Source organism: Polypterus senegalus, chromosome 13 (genome assembly GCF_016835505.1).
Source record: "Polypterus senegalus isolate Bchr_013 chromosome 13, ASM1683550v1, whole genome shotgun sequence".
Classification (NCBI taxonomy): domain Eukaryota; kingdom Metazoa; phylum Chordata; class Cladistia; order Polypteriformes; family Polypteridae; genus Polypterus; species Polypterus senegalus.
The window spans coordinates 162,815,573-162,832,697 of NC_053166.1; the positions used below are offsets into that span (position 1 = coordinate 162,815,573).

General features: G+C 54.6%; 2 protein-coding genes across 4 annotated transcripts in view; one reads left to right on the forward strand and one right to left on the reverse strand.

The window, feature by feature from the left end:
* Nucleotides 1-49: 49 nt before the first annotated feature.
* On the forward strand, nucleotides 50-3,642 carry LOC120542600 (tumor necrosis factor receptor superfamily member 13B). 2 transcript variants are annotated; one of them, XM_039775171.1, is made up of 5 exons: nucleotides 50-784; nucleotides 1,182-1,303; nucleotides 1,422-1,538; nucleotides 1,792-2,056; nucleotides 3,107-3,642. In XM_039775171.1, the coding sequence occupies exons 1-5, from the start codon at nucleotides 735-737 to the stop codon at nucleotides 3,264-3,266; spliced, it is 714 nt and encodes a 237-aa protein (XP_039631105.1). In that variant the 5' UTR covers nucleotides 50-734; the 3' UTR covers nucleotides 3,267-3,642. The 2 variants fall into 2 exon arrangements, with proteins under 2 accessions (XP_039631105.1, XP_039631106.1); XM_039775172.1 differs by having other exon boundaries at nucleotides 1,185-1,303; nucleotides 3,107-3,641.
* Nucleotides 3,643-5,676: 2,034 nt separating this feature from the next.
* The window catches only part of usp22 (ubiquitin specific peptidase 22), a 60,682-nt gene continuing 49,233 nt past the window's right edge, over nucleotides 5,677-17,125 (reverse strand). For both annotated transcript variants that reach the window (XM_039773850.1, XM_039773851.1), the window contains 8 exons: nucleotides 16,642-16,789; nucleotides 15,735-15,840; nucleotides 14,212-14,370; nucleotides 11,898-12,024; nucleotides 9,644-9,735; nucleotides 9,282-9,344; nucleotides 7,806-7,955; nucleotides 5,677-6,639 (listed from right to left, as the gene is read on the reverse strand). In XM_039773850.1, the coding sequence (XP_039629784.1) occupies nucleotides 6,597-6,639; nucleotides 7,806-7,955; nucleotides 9,282-9,344; nucleotides 9,644-9,735; nucleotides 11,898-12,024; nucleotides 14,212-14,370; nucleotides 15,735-15,840; nucleotides 16,642-16,789 (888 nt within the window). In that variant the 3' untranslated portion in view covers nucleotides 5,677-6,596. The remainder of the gene's footprint in view (nucleotides 6,640-7,805; nucleotides 7,956-9,281; nucleotides 9,345-9,643; nucleotides 9,736-11,897; nucleotides 12,025-14,211; nucleotides 14,371-15,734; nucleotides 15,841-16,641; nucleotides 16,790-17,125) is intronic.

Below are 17,125 nucleotides of genomic sequence, written 5' to 3' on the forward strand. Positions count from 1 at the left end.
CTGGGCTTATGCACACCGCAGGGGTCTTTTCTCCTCCCCCACTATCGATGGCTTTCCTCAATGACAGGCTCGACACCAGGGGGCACTCTTTTCTTGATGGTGGGCTCAGCACTATGGTCTCTCCTCCTCCTCCTCCTCATCGATCAGTTCAGTTCCTTCTTCACATGGAGACCACCCAGCGACTTTCTTCCTCTTTTCTGATGCAGTCAAGTGAACCATAAAAATCTGAAAGGCTTCTGCAGTACCACGTCCAAGGGGGGCAGCGCTGGCACACAGAAGCTCGAGTCGAGTCGGGGGGTCAAGCCCCTTGGCCCTCCCCCATTAAACGGCGTGTGAGGGTAGGCTGATGGGCGGAGTGACTTCTCCTTTTTATTTTCACAAGACCCCTGAGACCCTTCATCTCTCCAACTCACTCCACCTCAGGGTTACCCCAGTAGTCTTGGGCACAATGTAGGGTCCCACCCAAGCCCCCCATCAGTGAGTCTCCCTCAGTGCCAGTCCCATCCATGCACCCAAAAACATCAAAGCATCCAGAGGTGGGACCACAAGGCAGGAGCAGGTGGGTGAGGCGAGTGCCCGCCTCACCAACTGGCCCGTCCATAAAAGTGGCTCAGTGCACGACCCCATCACCCCTCCCCCCACAAACACACGCAGTTTAGAAAGCCCCCATGCATAACTAACACAGCTGACGGGTGGTCCGCGTCACAGAAAAGGCACAGGGGACGCCCCGCGGCATGGTAGGGAAGAGCAGCATGGGGTCTGGTGGTGGCACACGGCACACGAGGTAAGGCTGGCGGGGATAACGAGGCTGGGGGCTCAGGGTGACTGTCTGTGCTGTGGCTTGGGGGTTACATGGGGCCGCCCTGGGGTGGATTCAGTGGCTGGCACACTGAGAGCCATTACTGGACGGGCAGGCAGAAGGCATCCGGCAGCAGGTGCTGCTTGGAGTCGGGTCCCTGGTGGAGAAGTCCAAGCAGAAATGTAGAAACACTGGGGGGCACCAGGTGGGGTGGCAAGATGATGCCAAGCTATGGTTTGCCAAACGAGGCCCAAATCAGCAGCAGTGCCCCCAGGGGATGGGCCAGCAAATGGAGGTGGCAGGTGTGACGTCTGAATCGGGACCCTCGGGGCAAACGAGGCGTGTGCCCTCTAAAAGACTTTTTTTTTGCTTGTGTACCAAGTAGGCAGAGCACCAAGAGAGTGTGCCCACCACAGCAGTACTGGGACAGCCTAGTCCGAAAATGTGTCCCGTGTAGCGCCATGTGCCACCTGCAGCCACCGCTACGATGCAGCCGGTTTTGTGGTAAGAGGAATTGGATGGTGGTGGGGGTGCAGTGGTCCACAAGGCCTTGCTCTGCCAGCAGGGGGCATTCACAGCATTACCCGTCTGACTCCTGGCATCTCATGGCCTCTCATTCCAGAATCACTGAAGTGTACAAAGGCGGCGGGCACTTTCTACGACGAGCTCCTGCGGCGCTGCATTCCATGCTCACAGCTGTGCGGGCAGCACCCAACTCAGTGCAGGGCACTGTGCCAAGGTGAGTCAATCCAGTAGTGCAAAAGTCAGGCCCCCTGCCACCCCGTTAAAGGCTGGAGTTTCAGGCGAGTCCGCAGAGTTTACCTTTGGGGTCGCTGCTCAGGTTCATCGATGCCAACCTGGCAACCGTGGCAAAGGCTGAAAGGGCAGCAAGGCCAGAGCTCTCACAGGTGGCAGCCCCTCGGTGGGCCACTGCAGTCCTTCAAATGGGCACAACAGGCTGATTTTCAGCCCTCTGTTCTTCTTCCTTTCAGGACGTGCAGCTGGTGGGACGCCATTGCGCCAGCTGGTCGGGTCCAAGGTGGCGAAGCCCATGGCTGTCGAGGAGCACCAACTGCTAGTGGCCTCCCTGCTTGGTATGGGCCTCGGCGTCCTCATCTTCAGCCTGTCCATCGCAGTCGTGATGCTGTGGCGCCTGAGCAGGCGGGCAGCGCCCAGGAAGGAGACAGCCAGGCAGCCACCAGAGGGACCTCCCACAGGTCATCGCCCAGCTAGTGACCCATCGGCCAGTAAAATAAGGTGAAAGGCCACGAGCCAATTATGAAATCCATGGAAATGTAATGGCACTGCCCAGCCTGCAGGTGGAGCCACTGGGAGGGTCACAGTCCTGTTTAGTGGGCACAGGTGGGGGTGACCTGAACAGAGTGCCAGTTCACCACAGGACACAATTAATTGAACAAACCCACCCACTCAATGGCCGGGATGCCCAGTGTAAGGTAGTGCCAACTTACCAAAGCTGGAGTCGGGGAAACCCACAGAGCCACAACGCTGGGGGTTTACAGCAGCATCCCTAACAGGTGGGGGTCACCGCTGCCAGGATTAGGGGGCTAAAAACAAAACAGCCCCAGCAGCCTTGGGCACAATGTACAGACCCCCACACACAGGCCCAAAATGATCAAAGTGTGACCACCAAGCAAGAGCAGCCTGACTGGCAGATAAAGGTGGCTCAGTGCTGCCCCCACAGTGATGACCCCCAGAGGGCGGGCAGTGGCACAGAAAAGTCAAGTCATGTTGGCAACAGGGACACCCAGTGACAGGGGGTCTGCTGGTGCCAGGGGTACACGCTAGTTAAGGCAGGCAGGGTCAACGAGGTTGGGGGTCAGGCGGGTTGTCTGACCAGTGGCTTAGAGGGGTGTGGGGCAGCCATCACAGAGAGGGGGCTTCACTTTCACTGCCAGGGATTAGGGGGTCCAAGCAGAGTGAATGAATGCTCTCGTGAGCGGTGGGCCCATAGGTCAGGGCGGTGCCCGTCCCTGAGGAGGGGTCTGTGTGCCACCGTCCCATCCTTCCAGAAACCCCTAACCCCCCCCCCCTGCTGGACACAAATGTCATTTCAGACGTCAAGGACATTTTCACGAGAGCCCCCCACCATAAAACAGACACGCCGTGAAGTTGCCGGCCCTCCGCCACAAATACGACAAGGCTGGGGGGCTCAGAAAGGCACCCTATAGGTGAAGGCCCAGATCCTGGGGGTGTCACTGCCGGCTGCTGTGTGTCTTTGTCCCTGTGATCCCCCCCCCCTTTCTCTTCAAGCCCCCTCACTTGTTTCCGTCTCCTGTTCCCTTGCAGGTGTTGTAACAGAAGATGGCCACTCATGGAGGAGCCCGGGGTCCGACCTCAGAGCCCCTGCTGCGAGAGGAGGGCCTGGCAACCCGAGCCCCAGCCTGCCTTGTGCGCCACCTGTGGGAGAGCCTTGCACTCGGCCCTCTGCCCAGAGTCACCCGTGTAAGGTCACCTACCCGCGCCTGAGAGACAGAAGAAAAGGCACAGCGGGCATCCTGAACCTGGGCACCTGGTGTTTCTGTGGTCAGCGGGCACACCAGGGCTCCTCCGCCAGAATTGTCCCACATGTCGCCAAGTCTGGTCAGCAGCTGTCTGTGGTCCTCTTTATTAAAGATGTCTGACCAACTTGGGGTCCCGAGTCCTCCATGAACGTCCTGACACGAGTGACCCCCGACTGGACACCGGACGTGTTTTAGTAGAGCTGAGCGACTGCTGGCCACACGGGCACCGAGTTGTCTGCCCATGAAGAATTGTAATCCACCTTAATATAGCGCCAGGTAACCAATGCTCAGGGTGATGATGCCCGGCTCTGTATAGCGCCTTTCATAGTGTTGTCACGGTCATCAGTAGTTTGGTTGGCACCGCGCTCGACAGTTAAGGATATTCTTATAGCGCCTTTCATGCAGCACTTTATGTATGGGGTCCAGCACAAGTGACCCTGTATGGCGCCTTTCACACAACTCCAACTTATACAGATGGCATTTGAAGGGCACTGCCCCTGTGCAGAGTCACCAAATGTATTTTTATATAGCGCCTTTCCCATTGGGCAGCAGCAGAGCTGGCATATTAAACACTGCATTATGGGCTGTAATGCTTTATATAGCGCCTTGGACGTTTGCCATTACACACGACCTCACGTGCCTTATACACCCCTCCTGGCAGAGCTGGCACATGCCGTGTCCCTGAATTGGCACTCTGTGAGGGGAAAGGGGGGTGTGTCCCACCACAGATTGGCACCCAATGTGGCACAGAGAGCCCAGCACTTGTGACCTTCAACTGGACCAGTTTGTGAGAATGGCTGGCCTGACAGGACGTGTGTGGTTATATAGCGCCTTTCACGTTAGGCAGCGGACCCCCAGAAGTTGAACAAACGAACGGTCACCTGGGGGGCCGAGTGGTACCTCTGACCCCACCTAATCAACCCTAATCAGCTGAAGCCAACTGGAGATGGAGCAGCTGACATGGGGGGTCTCCCTGCACGGCTTTGAGCGGTGGTCTTGAATGAATCATGCTGATGTCACTGTCGCTTGTCCACTCCAAGTCCCCACCCAGAGAGACTACGAAGTCATCATGAGGAGCACCCAGTTTCTGTTCCCATGTTGCCCATCTGCTTGGGGCATTTCGGGACTTTAAGGCCAGGCCATCACGTTTGGGACAAGGCAGAGCATGGATGGGGCCGGTGACTTTCATGTTCTCTAGTGGGCCTGGTGGTCTGCACCCCATATTTTGCTTCTGGATGCCCTATGGGTGGCAGACGAGCAGTCAGGGGCCGTGGCATCATCTGCTCGCGCTCCTGATGGGACGGGCTGCCCATACCGAGTTCTCCTTCAATGCCAACAGCTGCTCTCATGTAAAAACCCCAGCAGTCCCACCACCTGCTTGTCCACATCAAGAAGCCCCCATAGCAGTACAAGCAGAGTGGCACTGACTGGCCTTCTGGAAGATGAGCAACACAGCCTGGCACCGTGGAGGGCAGGACGTATGGCAGACACACTGACAGAAATGGAGAGGAAGGCAGGAACCCGGCTGCAGTACCAGACTCCACCAGCGGGTGGCAGCAGCGCGGTGGCCTTTCACTCGTCCATGGGACGATCTTCATGAGGAAAATTAACAGAAACAAATGAGCCAGACGGGTGGGAGTCAGAGACCACCATGACCACCAATGGCATGGCACCTACTGCCCCATCTCGGGTGGTTTTCAGTCGATTGGTCAGCTCAGAACCGAGGGTCACGAGGACTTGCGTGACACAAGAAGGGAGCTGGATTGGTGCGTGTGTGTTGGCACTGCCCATCCAACACGGGCAACCAGCTCCACCGTGGCAGGGACCACCCATCACAAGTGGTCTGATCAGAAGTGGCCCTCGTGGACCAAAGTGCTGCTCATATCACAAAACCACGAATGCCAGCAGGTGCTCTGGAGAAAGGGGGATCGGGCAAACATGAAATCGAAGAGGTGGGCTGCTGCAGGACGATACGCGGCACAGAGGCGGCACGTGGCGGAGAAGTGCAGGCAGAGTCATATCGAATGGTGGGCACAGCGCCCTGCCCTCTGCATCATCGAGCCAGTCAAGGAGTACAGGAAAGACGTGGGCGACGGGCAAAGGGTGGGCCCACCAAACACGCAGCTCAAAGAGGTGGGGGCCGCACTTTCTAGAAGCTTCACTTTGAAGGGCATTTGTGGGGCCGATCCTGTCATCCAGTCCCACCGCACCTGCTGAAGTGTAGACGGGCACCCATATGCCAACACCCCTCATGCCCACCTCCCCCACCACTCCATGTGGGTGCCCCACTCCATGTGGGCTGTGCCCGTCTGCCGAGATGCCAAGCCCCCAGCGCAGACCACATCGACACAGGGGGCTTTTTTGTTTTTTTTATATAAACACAACCAAGTGAGATCTAATTCCAGCTTAACAGCAAAGATGAACTTCCACAATAAATCACAATGCCAATTCATTGCAGTTGAAACTATGAGAGCACAGTCCTTAGGGGGGGGTGTGGGGGGCAACAGGAATCCATGAATGCGTCGCACTGCACTTGTGGCGCAAATGGGGAAAAGAAAAAAAAAATCTTAAAAACAACAAAAAAAGAGAGAGAGAGAACCCCACCTGAACCCACAATGGCGGGCAGGCGAGTGAGTGAGCGAGCGAGGGGCCCACCGACCCGTCTAGCAGCCGTCCACCCCCTCGTCGAAAAGCCACCCAGCATGCCGCGGGGTCTCAACAGCAAAAAAACAAAAACAAAAAAACCTCCTCAAGTCCAATTGGAGGGCTTGAGTGAAGCCCCGCCCACCCCACACTACCGAGGCCTCCTCCTCCTCCTCCTCATCCTCGCTCACCGCGCCAGCTGTTGGAGTTCAAGCACAGAAGGGAGTGAAGAGGAAAGGGGGACACAAAAGAAAACAAAAAAGAACAACCAAACCACAACACTCATGAGATGTGCTCGCTTGCCCACCCGCCGAATGCCCACCCGCCCGCCTGCCTGCCCGCCCGCCCACTGGCTTTGCCTTACTCCCCTTGGCAGTGGATCTGGTGAGCTGTGAAGGTGACTTTGACCCTTTCCGACTGCTCATGCATTTGGCTGCAGCGTCTCAGGGGTCCCGTCTTCACCCCGCCGGCGTCCCCCGCGTTCCTCGTCCTCATTCGTTTGTCGCTCCGTCGACCAAAGTCAGTGTCAAGAAGGTTCTGGTAGCTCAGTGCTGACTGAATTGTTTTTTTTTCAATTTCTCTTCCAGAGTTTCAGGTAGGTCTGTGTGTCGATTTGAAAGCCCCCCGTAAGGCTACTCGTACTCGAGGAACTGTTTGTGGTAAAACAGCAGGTACCTGCAAACAAAAGACAAGAGAGGCTCAAGTCAGGTGGGCCGGCGTCTCCAGGACAAAGACCACCCTCACTGACCTCCCCGTACTATGGACCCCCAGTGCCAGAACAGACCGAGCCTGCAAACTGTGCCAAGACCACCAAGTGACTGCCGTCCTCAAGTGCGACTCCTAGTTGTGCAGGGTCACCAAGGCAACATCCTGGTGCTGGCATACGGTGCCACTCACACAACAACAGGAAGGGGTCCGAGCTCCACTAAACACCACACACGTGGCGTGTAAAACGGCGAGTGCCATCTTGTAATGGCCCCAGAGTCCATGGGTGACAGAGAGAGGGCAAGTGCCACAGAGCGTGCCACATGCGTCACAAATGTCCCTCTGCACAGTCAGCTACGAAAGGTCAAAGCACTCGCACTTCCTCTACGGGACACCGGTGGCCTTGAGCAATCACTGTGGGCAGCTGTTGAAATCGAATCAATAAAAACGGGAAGTGCCCGCCACTTGTGCAACTTAAGAGTTTACCAAACCGTCTGCAGTTTAGGGAAGGCCGGGTGGAGGAACGTGGCGCACCAACACGTCTCGACTAATATGGGGGTCCGTGGTGCCTGGAGCAGAAACGGAATTCAAAAAGCCATCCTCGATGCCAGGGCGCTGGCCTCTCCTGTCCACTGTGTGTGCAAACGCGCCAACCCACCTAAAACAGGAAACACAAACCTGCGTGTGCAACAGGAAGTGAGAAATGGGACTTCCTGTCAAAGTTGGTCTCCCCTTGTGTATGGGGGATTACCCAGAGTGCTGTGCGGTTCACCCTGATTGGCCGGTCCAGGTCGGCATCTTCCCCCCACAACTCCCCATTGAGCACTGAGCTGCTGCTCTCCTCCTGTCCGAACTCCCAATTCCAGCATGCTGCTCTGCCCTCTCCTTAGTGGACACTCAGAGAAGGAACGGACCCCCGACGGACCTCACGCTACCACCGAGGGGAGCCAGACGCCGATACCGGCCCACCACGATGCACCACTTTAGACTCCACTCGGCTAACTGGTGCGACGTCGGGATGTGGAAGGAAACTGGGAACATTTCACACAGGAGGGAGCGAGTTCCAGTCTGGGGTCCCCCCACTAAAGACTCATGGAGGGGCGCGCGGGGACGGAAGAAAGAAACGAGCGGCTTACCCTTCGCTATCTAAGACGTCCTTGATGCTAGCCTTGGTGATGATGGCGTCGTCACATTTAAACCACTGGTCCTTGTGTTGGCGGATGAAGCTGGTGTAATGGCCGCTCTCCAGCGTTCCCTGATGGTTGACTACAGCAAACAAGGAGTACCTGTGGGGAGGCAGCAGAACACAACGTCAGGACCACCTCACATGGGCGCCGCAAGGAGGGATTCATCGAGTCGGCGACGGGGAACAGATGGGGACACACATGTCACATCAGACGGCCCCTTTCAGAATGACCAGGGTGGGATGGGCGTCCAGCAGAGCTCTAACTGGGCCTGCATGAATAAACGAGCAAAACAAGGAGGACATCAGAGAAGAACGACTTCATGACCGACCGAGTGACGCATCACACTTGTCACATGACCTCTCAAGTGTGTCCACATAACCCCCACCTCCCCCCAGGGGACATCATCACTGCAATGACAGAACGGCTGGTGTAGCACCGTGTCACACACGGTGACACATGCCGTGACACACATCTGAGCTGGAGGACATTTTCCGGATGATTCTGCGCAGGTTTCTCCGAGTTTGGTTCCAGTGCCCACCCTCTTCAGACCTAAATCTTTGGTCCCTGACTACATGTCAACTCCTTGTCACATTCTGTTATGGGTGCGCCTTTGTAGCTACCAACGAAGTCTGGCTGACCAGCGTCATCGTCTTGAGGGGGGCTGTTCCACAACAGACCACCGCAGCTCAGATTTTGATTAAAATGGCTGCACTGGGTGGTCTCCCACGTCAAAGTGGCAGGTGTGAATATAAATTTCCTGCGCTTTAGAGTCTGAGTTATTGGGGGGGTGACAATTAGATGAATATTCTCTACCTTCATGACACGAAATAGAAAAGACCCCCGCGTCCACAGTGCCTCGGTCAGTGACAACAAACTGCACGTCACTCGACTCGATGGCACAACTGATTTCAGCTTCATGAAGGGCAGCCGAGGTGACTGAAAATAAATCGGGCAAAGCGCCGCACAATGCCAGCACACTCTTGGGGGAAAGAATTACGAAGAGGAAAACCGACACGCATCGCCATCCTAAAGAAAACCCAAACCAACCCACCAAGACTTCCTCCTCTTCCTGCCATCTTTCTTTGGCTTGTGATCAGTTTGGGTTTCACTCGATGACAATAAGGACTTCCTGAAAGGCACCGCTAAACCCTGTTGGCTGGAAACGATCAGGTGATGAGCAACACAGCGGTGCCAGGCACGACTGGCACGTCATGTCCAATATCCGTAAAGAGCCGCTAAACATGGAGGTGGGAGTGGAGGGCCGTGGGGGGCTGCTCAGTCACTTCAGGTACAAACGCTTTCTGGATTTAACTGCATGCCCACTAGTTAAACGTCCTGAGGTGTTTAGGGGTCTCCAATTACTGCTCAAGATTAATCGCACACGACGTCCCTAAAATGGCCACCCGGAAGGTGACGAGGACTTACTTGTTGTCGTTGTTTAAAGTGTCGACTGGCTGCTGATACTGGCCGTTCATTCGGCTTTCTTTACTGCAAAAGGAAAACATTCAAAGATCAGAAAGTGCAACGCCAACAAAAGCGTCCCCCCAACTGAGACAGTGATGTGAGAAAGTAAATGCCCCCCCGTGCAAGCTCTGTGGTAAATGCACGTCAGTCCTCTGCTCCTCACCAAGGACTACAATTAATGAAACCTACAACATGGCAGGTGGTGTGAACGGAGCGCAGGCGACTGGCCAAAGATCTCTAAGAGGGTCCCACTTCAGTCACCTGGGGGTCTGGTAAAAGTGAACAGTCACATGACAGCTTGGTGGGCAGCACATCAGACGTACCTGGAAGCCATGAACGGTGTCATGTCTAACTCCAGAGGAAACGAAACGTATGTAGTGATCTTCCGTCGTAACTTTGCAGAGTGTTCAAACCGCTGCAAGAGAGAAAGCATTTCAGTCAGAATCACAGCATCCTCACCATCATCATCATCATCATCTTCGTCGTCGTCGAGCAAGGAGTTAACAGAACTCTACTGTCAGAAGAAGATCAGGCCAGACATAAAATGTCAGACACAGGAGTCCACAGGTCCCCAACAAGCTCCAGCAGACACACGCGTCATGAAGGTGGGCTGACTGTCCTTTGGTGTCACAAAGACAAGCAAATCTACAGTGGGATGGGGGGGTGGAGGGGGGAAAACAAAACCCCATCCTGCTTCAAGTGAGTGCAGGGCACCAAATCAAGAATGAGGCCTCACCCAGCTGCCCACCCAATGTGTCCCTCTCAGTCCTTGAGTCACGGGGCCACTCGGGCTTCTGTCGTGATGAGATGTCACGAACATTCACCCAAAATTAAAGGTGGCAGTCCACAAATGTCCAACTAGGTTTTCGCTTTAAAAATCGTGTACAGTTACGGCGAGACAGAAAAGGCAAAGTGGCACCCACTTGAGTACATAAGAAAAGAATAAATGCCCCCCCTCCCCCCGGTCTGGGGGGGCTCTGCAGATTTCAACATTCGGAGGTCCTGACACCTCACCTGTCCCCATACAGAAGGCTGTCCCCCCATTAATTAGATCCATTAAACTTTACTAATCCTGAGGGGAAATTCAGACGGACACAGCAGCAGAAACAAAAAGGGGACAAAGAAGAGAGCCAGTCACCCAAGTGAGTGCCACCTCAGAGAGGGACACAAGATGACCGGACACTAACAGCAGGAGCCTCCTCTTCCTCTTCTCACCTTTTGACTCGGTCCCGCACCGCCACCCCAGTCGCACTCTCGTCCCTCGACTCTCCTTCAGCTTATGTGCCCACCACTCGTGTATCCTGACTTGACTTTACGGTTGACGTTCTCTTTTTCGTCGGGAGCTGGCCAGGGGTCACTCATTAAGTGATTAATGGACAGACATTGTGCTGTGTGTTTTACCAGGTCTGCCATCATACGGGGGGCCGGCTCTGCACTTAGCCAGCAGTGTCACCTCCGCTTGTGTTGGAACGGAGAATGAGTCACAATGCTCCACAGAGATGACTCGACCGGATTGGCCGTCCACGTCTTTTTGGCCACACGTTGCTGGTCTCCCCTCATCACTCGTCCCTAACACTTCATCGTCCTTTTTTTCCCCCCACTGTTCTCCCCCACTTGTATTGTACCCTCTGGTGGTCTCATTTCTAATTCTGCCCTCCTTTAGAGCTCCAGAGTCTCATTTCTGCCAACTTCTTTGCCACCCGTGCCTTGGCTCCGTACATGACTGCTGTCCTTACCAAGCTCGTCTTTAACCTCCACCTCTCTTCTCGGACCACACAACACTCCTGCTGTCTTCTCCTTCCAATTGTTCCACCCACACTGCACTCTGTAGCCAACTGTCCACCTCGGGTGGCCATTGACCCTTGACGTTTAAAGCCAATGTCATCATTGAAGCTCAAACCCGCCCTCCATTTCATCCAATTTCTCCGGTGCTACAAACCTGCATTGGGGGGCTTGGTCTTTTACCCGATGAGTCAACACATCCATAACCAGTTTAAAGAGGCGAGCCCTTCAAGAAGACCCCCGGTGCAGAGGTCTCTCACACCCTTCTCTGGTCCTCTTTTCTCCCTCGCACACCACACTCCCATCATAAGCCTCCCCCACATTAGGGACCACCGTATGCCAACCTTTCTCTTCAGCTCGCTGTTTCAATGCAAAGATGGCATCATCGGCCTGGCATAAACCCAAACAGGTCCTGCACTACGGGGGTCTCTTCCCTGTGCCTCCTCTCTCTATAACCTTTTCCCAGATTCCTCACCGTGTGCACAGCAAGGACCCCCCCAAGTAGCTTCACTCAGACTGCAGTCGCTCAGGTCAAATCACAACCCTCGGACCCCCAGACACGCCTGCTTACTTTTTTGGGGTCTGCGGTGACTGTGTCATTTATAATCGTGTGACAATGTCATATTATGCTGTCACTGGACTTGACAACTGTTATATCGACGGCTCAAACGCCAATGACAATGTCCTACCAACTAAGTTGCCTGGCAATGAAGTTCAGCTCGTGTCCATCCTGCCGTTCTACCTACGCCCTCCATGCCCGTCTAGTCCCGTGCCGCTGCATCACTTGGCACTTACTTTGAGATGAAAACAGGCCACTATGGGTAATTTCTTCATTGTGAGCTGTTTGGTGGACTCCTGGTAACTATGGCAACCACTACATTTGATTTTGGCACTGCTTCCTAGATGCTCTGGTCGCGTAAACCTGAAAGGCAAAACACAAAATAAAGAAAGAAAGAAAGCCATAAATCAGCCCTGGGTGCCACGCTGGCTGCCAGTGGATTCGGACTGTGACAATGCACGTTTGCACCATGGCACCCATCTGACTTCTGGGAGCTCTTGAACCCGACACTGTTGGTAATGCCACCACTACTCGCCCTTTGACAGCCTTGTCAAAGACTGCCAGGCCGATCACTTTGTTTGGATCTGGCGATGCCAGGTTACGGGTGGCGATGGTTTGTTAATCAGCCTTCAGAGATGTGGCACTTCTCAGCGTAATCTGTGCCAGTCTGGCAGCAGCACTCATGAAGCAGACGGCAATTCACACGGGTGACCCTGCTGCTGGCCGTGTCATACGTCAACCACAATCCACACATTTAGGGGTGACGTTGTGAGGGCCAGACGAGTGACACCAAAAGGGCAACAGAGGATTCTCAGGATTACAATACACTGCTCAAAGAAATTCAAGGACCCCTTTTTAATCAGGGTATAGCGTCACGTCAAGGACACTTGGGGGCTGTTGGTCTGCTCAGTTGAGTAGCAGGGGGGCTCATCAGTTTGAGCTGCTTTGGTGTCGGGGGCAACAATGAGATGACCCCTAAAACAGGAATGAATGGGTTAACAGGTGGAGGGAGGCCACTGACATTTCTCCCCCCTCATCTGTTTGGTCACTCATTTTGCATTTGTCTGTGGTCGGTGTCACTACTGGTACCATGAGGCCATACCTGGACCCTACAGAGCTGGCACAGGTAGTCCAACGTCTCTAGGATGGCACATCAATACGTGGCACTGCCAGAAGGTTTGCTGTGTCTCCCAGTCTCAACGGCATGGAGGAGAGTCCAGGAGACAGACAGGCAGGCAGTTACTTTAGGAGAGCTGGACAGGGCGCCTCGTAGAAGGTCCTTAACCCATCAGCAGCACCCACCGGAGGAACAGAATGAGCACTGGCAGAGCCCACAAAATGACCTCCAGCAGGGAGGCAGGCCACTGGTACGAATGTCTGACGGGGGCCTGAAGACCTGACAATGTCCTCTAGTGGGCACCATGGAGTGTGATTGGTATTTGCCATAGAATACCAGAATTGGCAGGTGCCCTTTGATGAGAGCACACGTGACGGACTAGTTTGGCGGGGGTTGCATATCCATGGAGGGACACACAGACCTCTACAGGCTAGACAACGGTGGGCACCTTGACTGCCATTAGGTATCAGGATGAAATCCTTGGACCCATTGTAAGACCCTATGCTGGTTCCTCCTGGTGCCCGACCTCATGTGGTGAGCGGGTGAAGGACTTGATGCCATTGACTGAACGCTCACTCACCTAAGTGGGACATTGTGTTTCGGTCCATCGGATACCTCAGCCTGTCCAGGAGCTCAGTGATGCCCCGGGACACCATCTGTTGACTCATTAGGACGTTGTCAGCCATGGGGGGGGTGGCATACAAACTACGGAGTATGATTTGGAGTCGCTGCAGTGGGTGAGCCGGCCTGCCCCTTTGGTTTTCGGGGTGTCCCTGGTCGGTTGATCCTTTTCATTTCCATCCTTTCGTTCCTCACACTTCACCATATCAGTTCATAGCCGTCCAGATGGTCAGCAGGATTTCTTCCCCCCGCTGACCTCATTTTTTGAGCAGGTTATCTGACGGATCATCCCGAGTTTGAAGCCGTCAAGCCCCTCAAAAGGGCACCTTAAAACAACCCTGCAGCTCTCACACTCGAGTGACCCTCGTCTTCATCGGCTCGGACATAAGCAGGGCAAGCCAACGTCTGGGGACCCTAATCCACACAGAGGGGGGGCTGCTGTATGGACCACTGTGGCTGACGCTGGTGGCTTCTGCCTTTAGGTCAAGTGCTAAGGAACGAACGGTGGGCTAAATGAAGAATGCATTCTGAGAGAATACAATTGAGGGGGTCAGCTGCAGGCCCACCTGGAGCCACTTGTTCACAGAGAGGCCTACACGCCGGCCATGCACATTTAAAGCCTTTCTGAGGACTCCTTAATCTGCGACGCTCTTCACCGCTTCATCCGGTCCGGCACACATCTAAAAGTCAGGGCCACCGGACCACCAATGTCGACTAGGACTCCGCACCCCCCACAGACTCTCTGCCGCGTGGCCAAGAGGTCCTCGACTCCCCCATCATGCAATGCTGCATGTGCCACGTTGCCAACATACCTGCGTAGACAGTCTGTGAGCGTAGTGGTTCCGGACACGTGGCTTTCACCGTTCACGACACCCCCTTCGCTGCCAGGACTAAGAGGCCAGAAGGGCGTCGAGGAGCCGGGCAGGTCCAAGCTTATGTCCCAGAAGGGGTCTATAGTTGTGGAAACACCGCTGAAAACAAAGAGACACACCGTCACTCACTTGACTGGAACGTCGGCAAAAACGGCGGTGAAGACGGCAAACTGGGCCTGCGGCCAGAGAGGAAGGCTTCTGTTTGAAGGGCGCGCTGACCGGGCACCATCACACACACACACACACACACGGGGGTCACAACTGCACCCCACGTCTCTTCAAGGGACCCTCTAAATTGTCACCAAACAGTTCAAGAAAGCTTTACACGAGAGCAGGGGGTCAGCAATCCTTACTCAAGCCCCTCTTTAACAAACTGAACAAGCCCACTCGGTGCGGTCGAGACAATTCAGTAAGGGGGCGGGGGACACAACAAGGTGGGGGTTAAGTACATGCAGGTGTGGCTTTCTGATGACAGGGATCACATGATCTTAAGTGGCCTGCAGGCCAAAGCCCCCCATTAACGGGCGAGTCTAAGCACACTGCCATGTTAAACATGGCACGTCATTCTGTAGCCCAACAGGGCCGTGGGTGGGCTGATGCCAATCCCAGCTAGCACAGGGCACAAGGCAGGAGCCACACCCTGGACAGGGCGCCAGAACACACAAGCGCAGCCACTTCACTGAACCTTCATGACTTTGGACTGCTTTGTGGGGGGCACCACACGGACATGGGAAGAACCCTGGCCTCCTTACTGTGAGGCTGCTGCTCTACCAGTGCCCCCCATGCCACTCACTCTGTACTGTAAATCATTCGCAGCTCACTTCTGTCATAACAGGGGGCCCACAGGCCAACTGAAAGTGTGAGGAGGTCCCAAGTGTCACTAAACACTCAACATGTACTCAATATGGCCCCCTGGGCAAAGTAGTGTGCTGGTGCCAGTCAGTTTTGACAGCAACAGAAGCTTACATGGGCATCAGTAACATCATGGGCTCCTGGCCAGTACCCATTGTGCCCATGTGTTAAGATGGCTTTATATGGAAAAGGCAGCTGAAAATCCGTGTGTTTGACATGGACGCCATCATGGGCCACATAGGGGGCAAACAGCAGGGTGACGTCAGGTGGTGCCCCCTCCACACACACACACACACACACAGCAGCCATAGATAACAATGGGATTTTTTTTAAAGACTCTGCAAATTGCTTTTCGTATTATTAAGTCACATTTTAATATCAAGAGTGACCCTGTGGTGGACCCCGCACCACGACACAGGAGGGTCTTACCGGTGACCGCCACAATCTGTCAAGTCTCCAAACAAAACAAAACCAAACCAAAACTCCCCAGCAACTGTAAAGAAAGAAAAACCCGAGGCCCCCGGCAGGCGTCACGTCACGTCATGGAGGGGGAGAAGCCCACCCACCTCTGCTCGCCTTCATGCTAAGCAAAGTACCAAAGCTGTTCTTACTGGCAGACTTGACAGGTGACATCGGACTGCAGCCCACCCGTGAAGATTTGGTCAATGATGCAGTTACAGTGGTTCGGGTTGTTGGCCTTTTTTCCATTGTCATCACCTGGACAGACAGACAGACAGACAGACAGACAGAACATCGGTGGGCAGCGTTAGAAGGAAGATATGGAACAAGAAAATTAAATTAAAAAAAAAGTGTGAGATAAACAAGACCACCCGAGAGAAGTCCCACTTCCGGACTGAAGGGCAGAAACCCAGCAGCAGGAAGGGGTCGACTGTGAGCCCCCCATCAGCGGGTCAGAAGGCTCACTCGCTCTTATTGCGCCCGTTTAAAGTTTCATTTGGACATGAAGCCCACCTACCCTGTACCCCCCCAACTTCACACACATACACACACGAGGAGAGAGTTTACAGAACCCACATAGACAGTGGCAGCGCCATACTACCCACTGTGATGCCCAATATAACGCCCTTACCACTGTGGGGGGCTAACCTGTGTGTCCTGGCAGCTGAAGCCCCTCCTTTTAGTTTGTAACGCTGCACGGCTGTGGATTTTAGAATCGTTCACGCTGTCTGACTTTAGCCGCTCCAAAGTACTTGAACGTGTCCCCCTGTCCAGAACTCTCAGCTTGTCCCGGTTTGATTTCTAAGTCACTTATCTTTACAGTTCCTTTCACGGTAAAAAGGTTGCCAAAGCCCCCCTTACTGCTGCAGGAAAAGACCACTTCTGAAGAAGCAGATTGTCACCACTGGGCTTTCTGGTGGCAGGGAAGACCAAGAGCCACATGCCTCGTGTGTTTCTGGGCCGGCCCACCCCACCCCACATGATAATTGGGGGCTTCACGTTTTTGAATGGGGTGTTTACCGAAAACAGTAAGTGCCCGTCCGGTGCCGCTGTCCTTACCTTTGCAGTGTCTGTGCAATACGTCGAGTGCGGCAATGAGGAACTCGTGGGCGTCCTGCTGCTCGTACCCTGCTAGATGCCGTGCGTGCGTCCACACCAAGTGCAACAACCTAAAGGGAATGTGAGGAGATCGATGTCCAGAGTAAAACTAGGGAGGAAACAGAAAACATTACTAGACACAGAGTGCTGGCCGAAATGACAAGTCCTAAAGCCACCAGCTACGGCACCCAACGAGAGGTGGTCTTCATGGGCACACGCACACACACTCGGTCCAGAATGTCGTTTTTATTTCCCCCTTAAACACGTCCTGACCGTTCACAGGTGTGTAACCGGACCCCCCCCCGTCTCTGGCTCTCCTCGTGTGGCTGAAGCCATCAAGCACAATGAGGGGGACGACGGGGCCGCGGCCTGAGCAGTCCTGAGCCGAGTCTCTGCTTCACCCATGTCGCCTTCTCTTCGGTGTCGTTTCAGGCTCAAAGATGGG

Excerpts from the sequence above, each read along its gene's own strand:
- LOC120542600 (XM_039775171.1), top strand. The coding sequence starts at position 735 with ATGGTAGGGAAGAGCAGCATGGGGTCTGGTGGTGGCACACGGCACACG. Across the intron at positions 1,304-1,421 it reads ACGATGCAGCCGGTTTTGTG|AATCACTGAAGTGTACAAAG; the intron begins GTAAGAGGAATT and ends CTCTCATTCCAG. Across the intron at positions 1,539-1,791 it reads GTGCAGGGCACTGTGCCAAG|GACGTGCAGCTGGTGGGACG; the intron begins GTGAGTCAATCC and ends TCTTCCTTTCAG.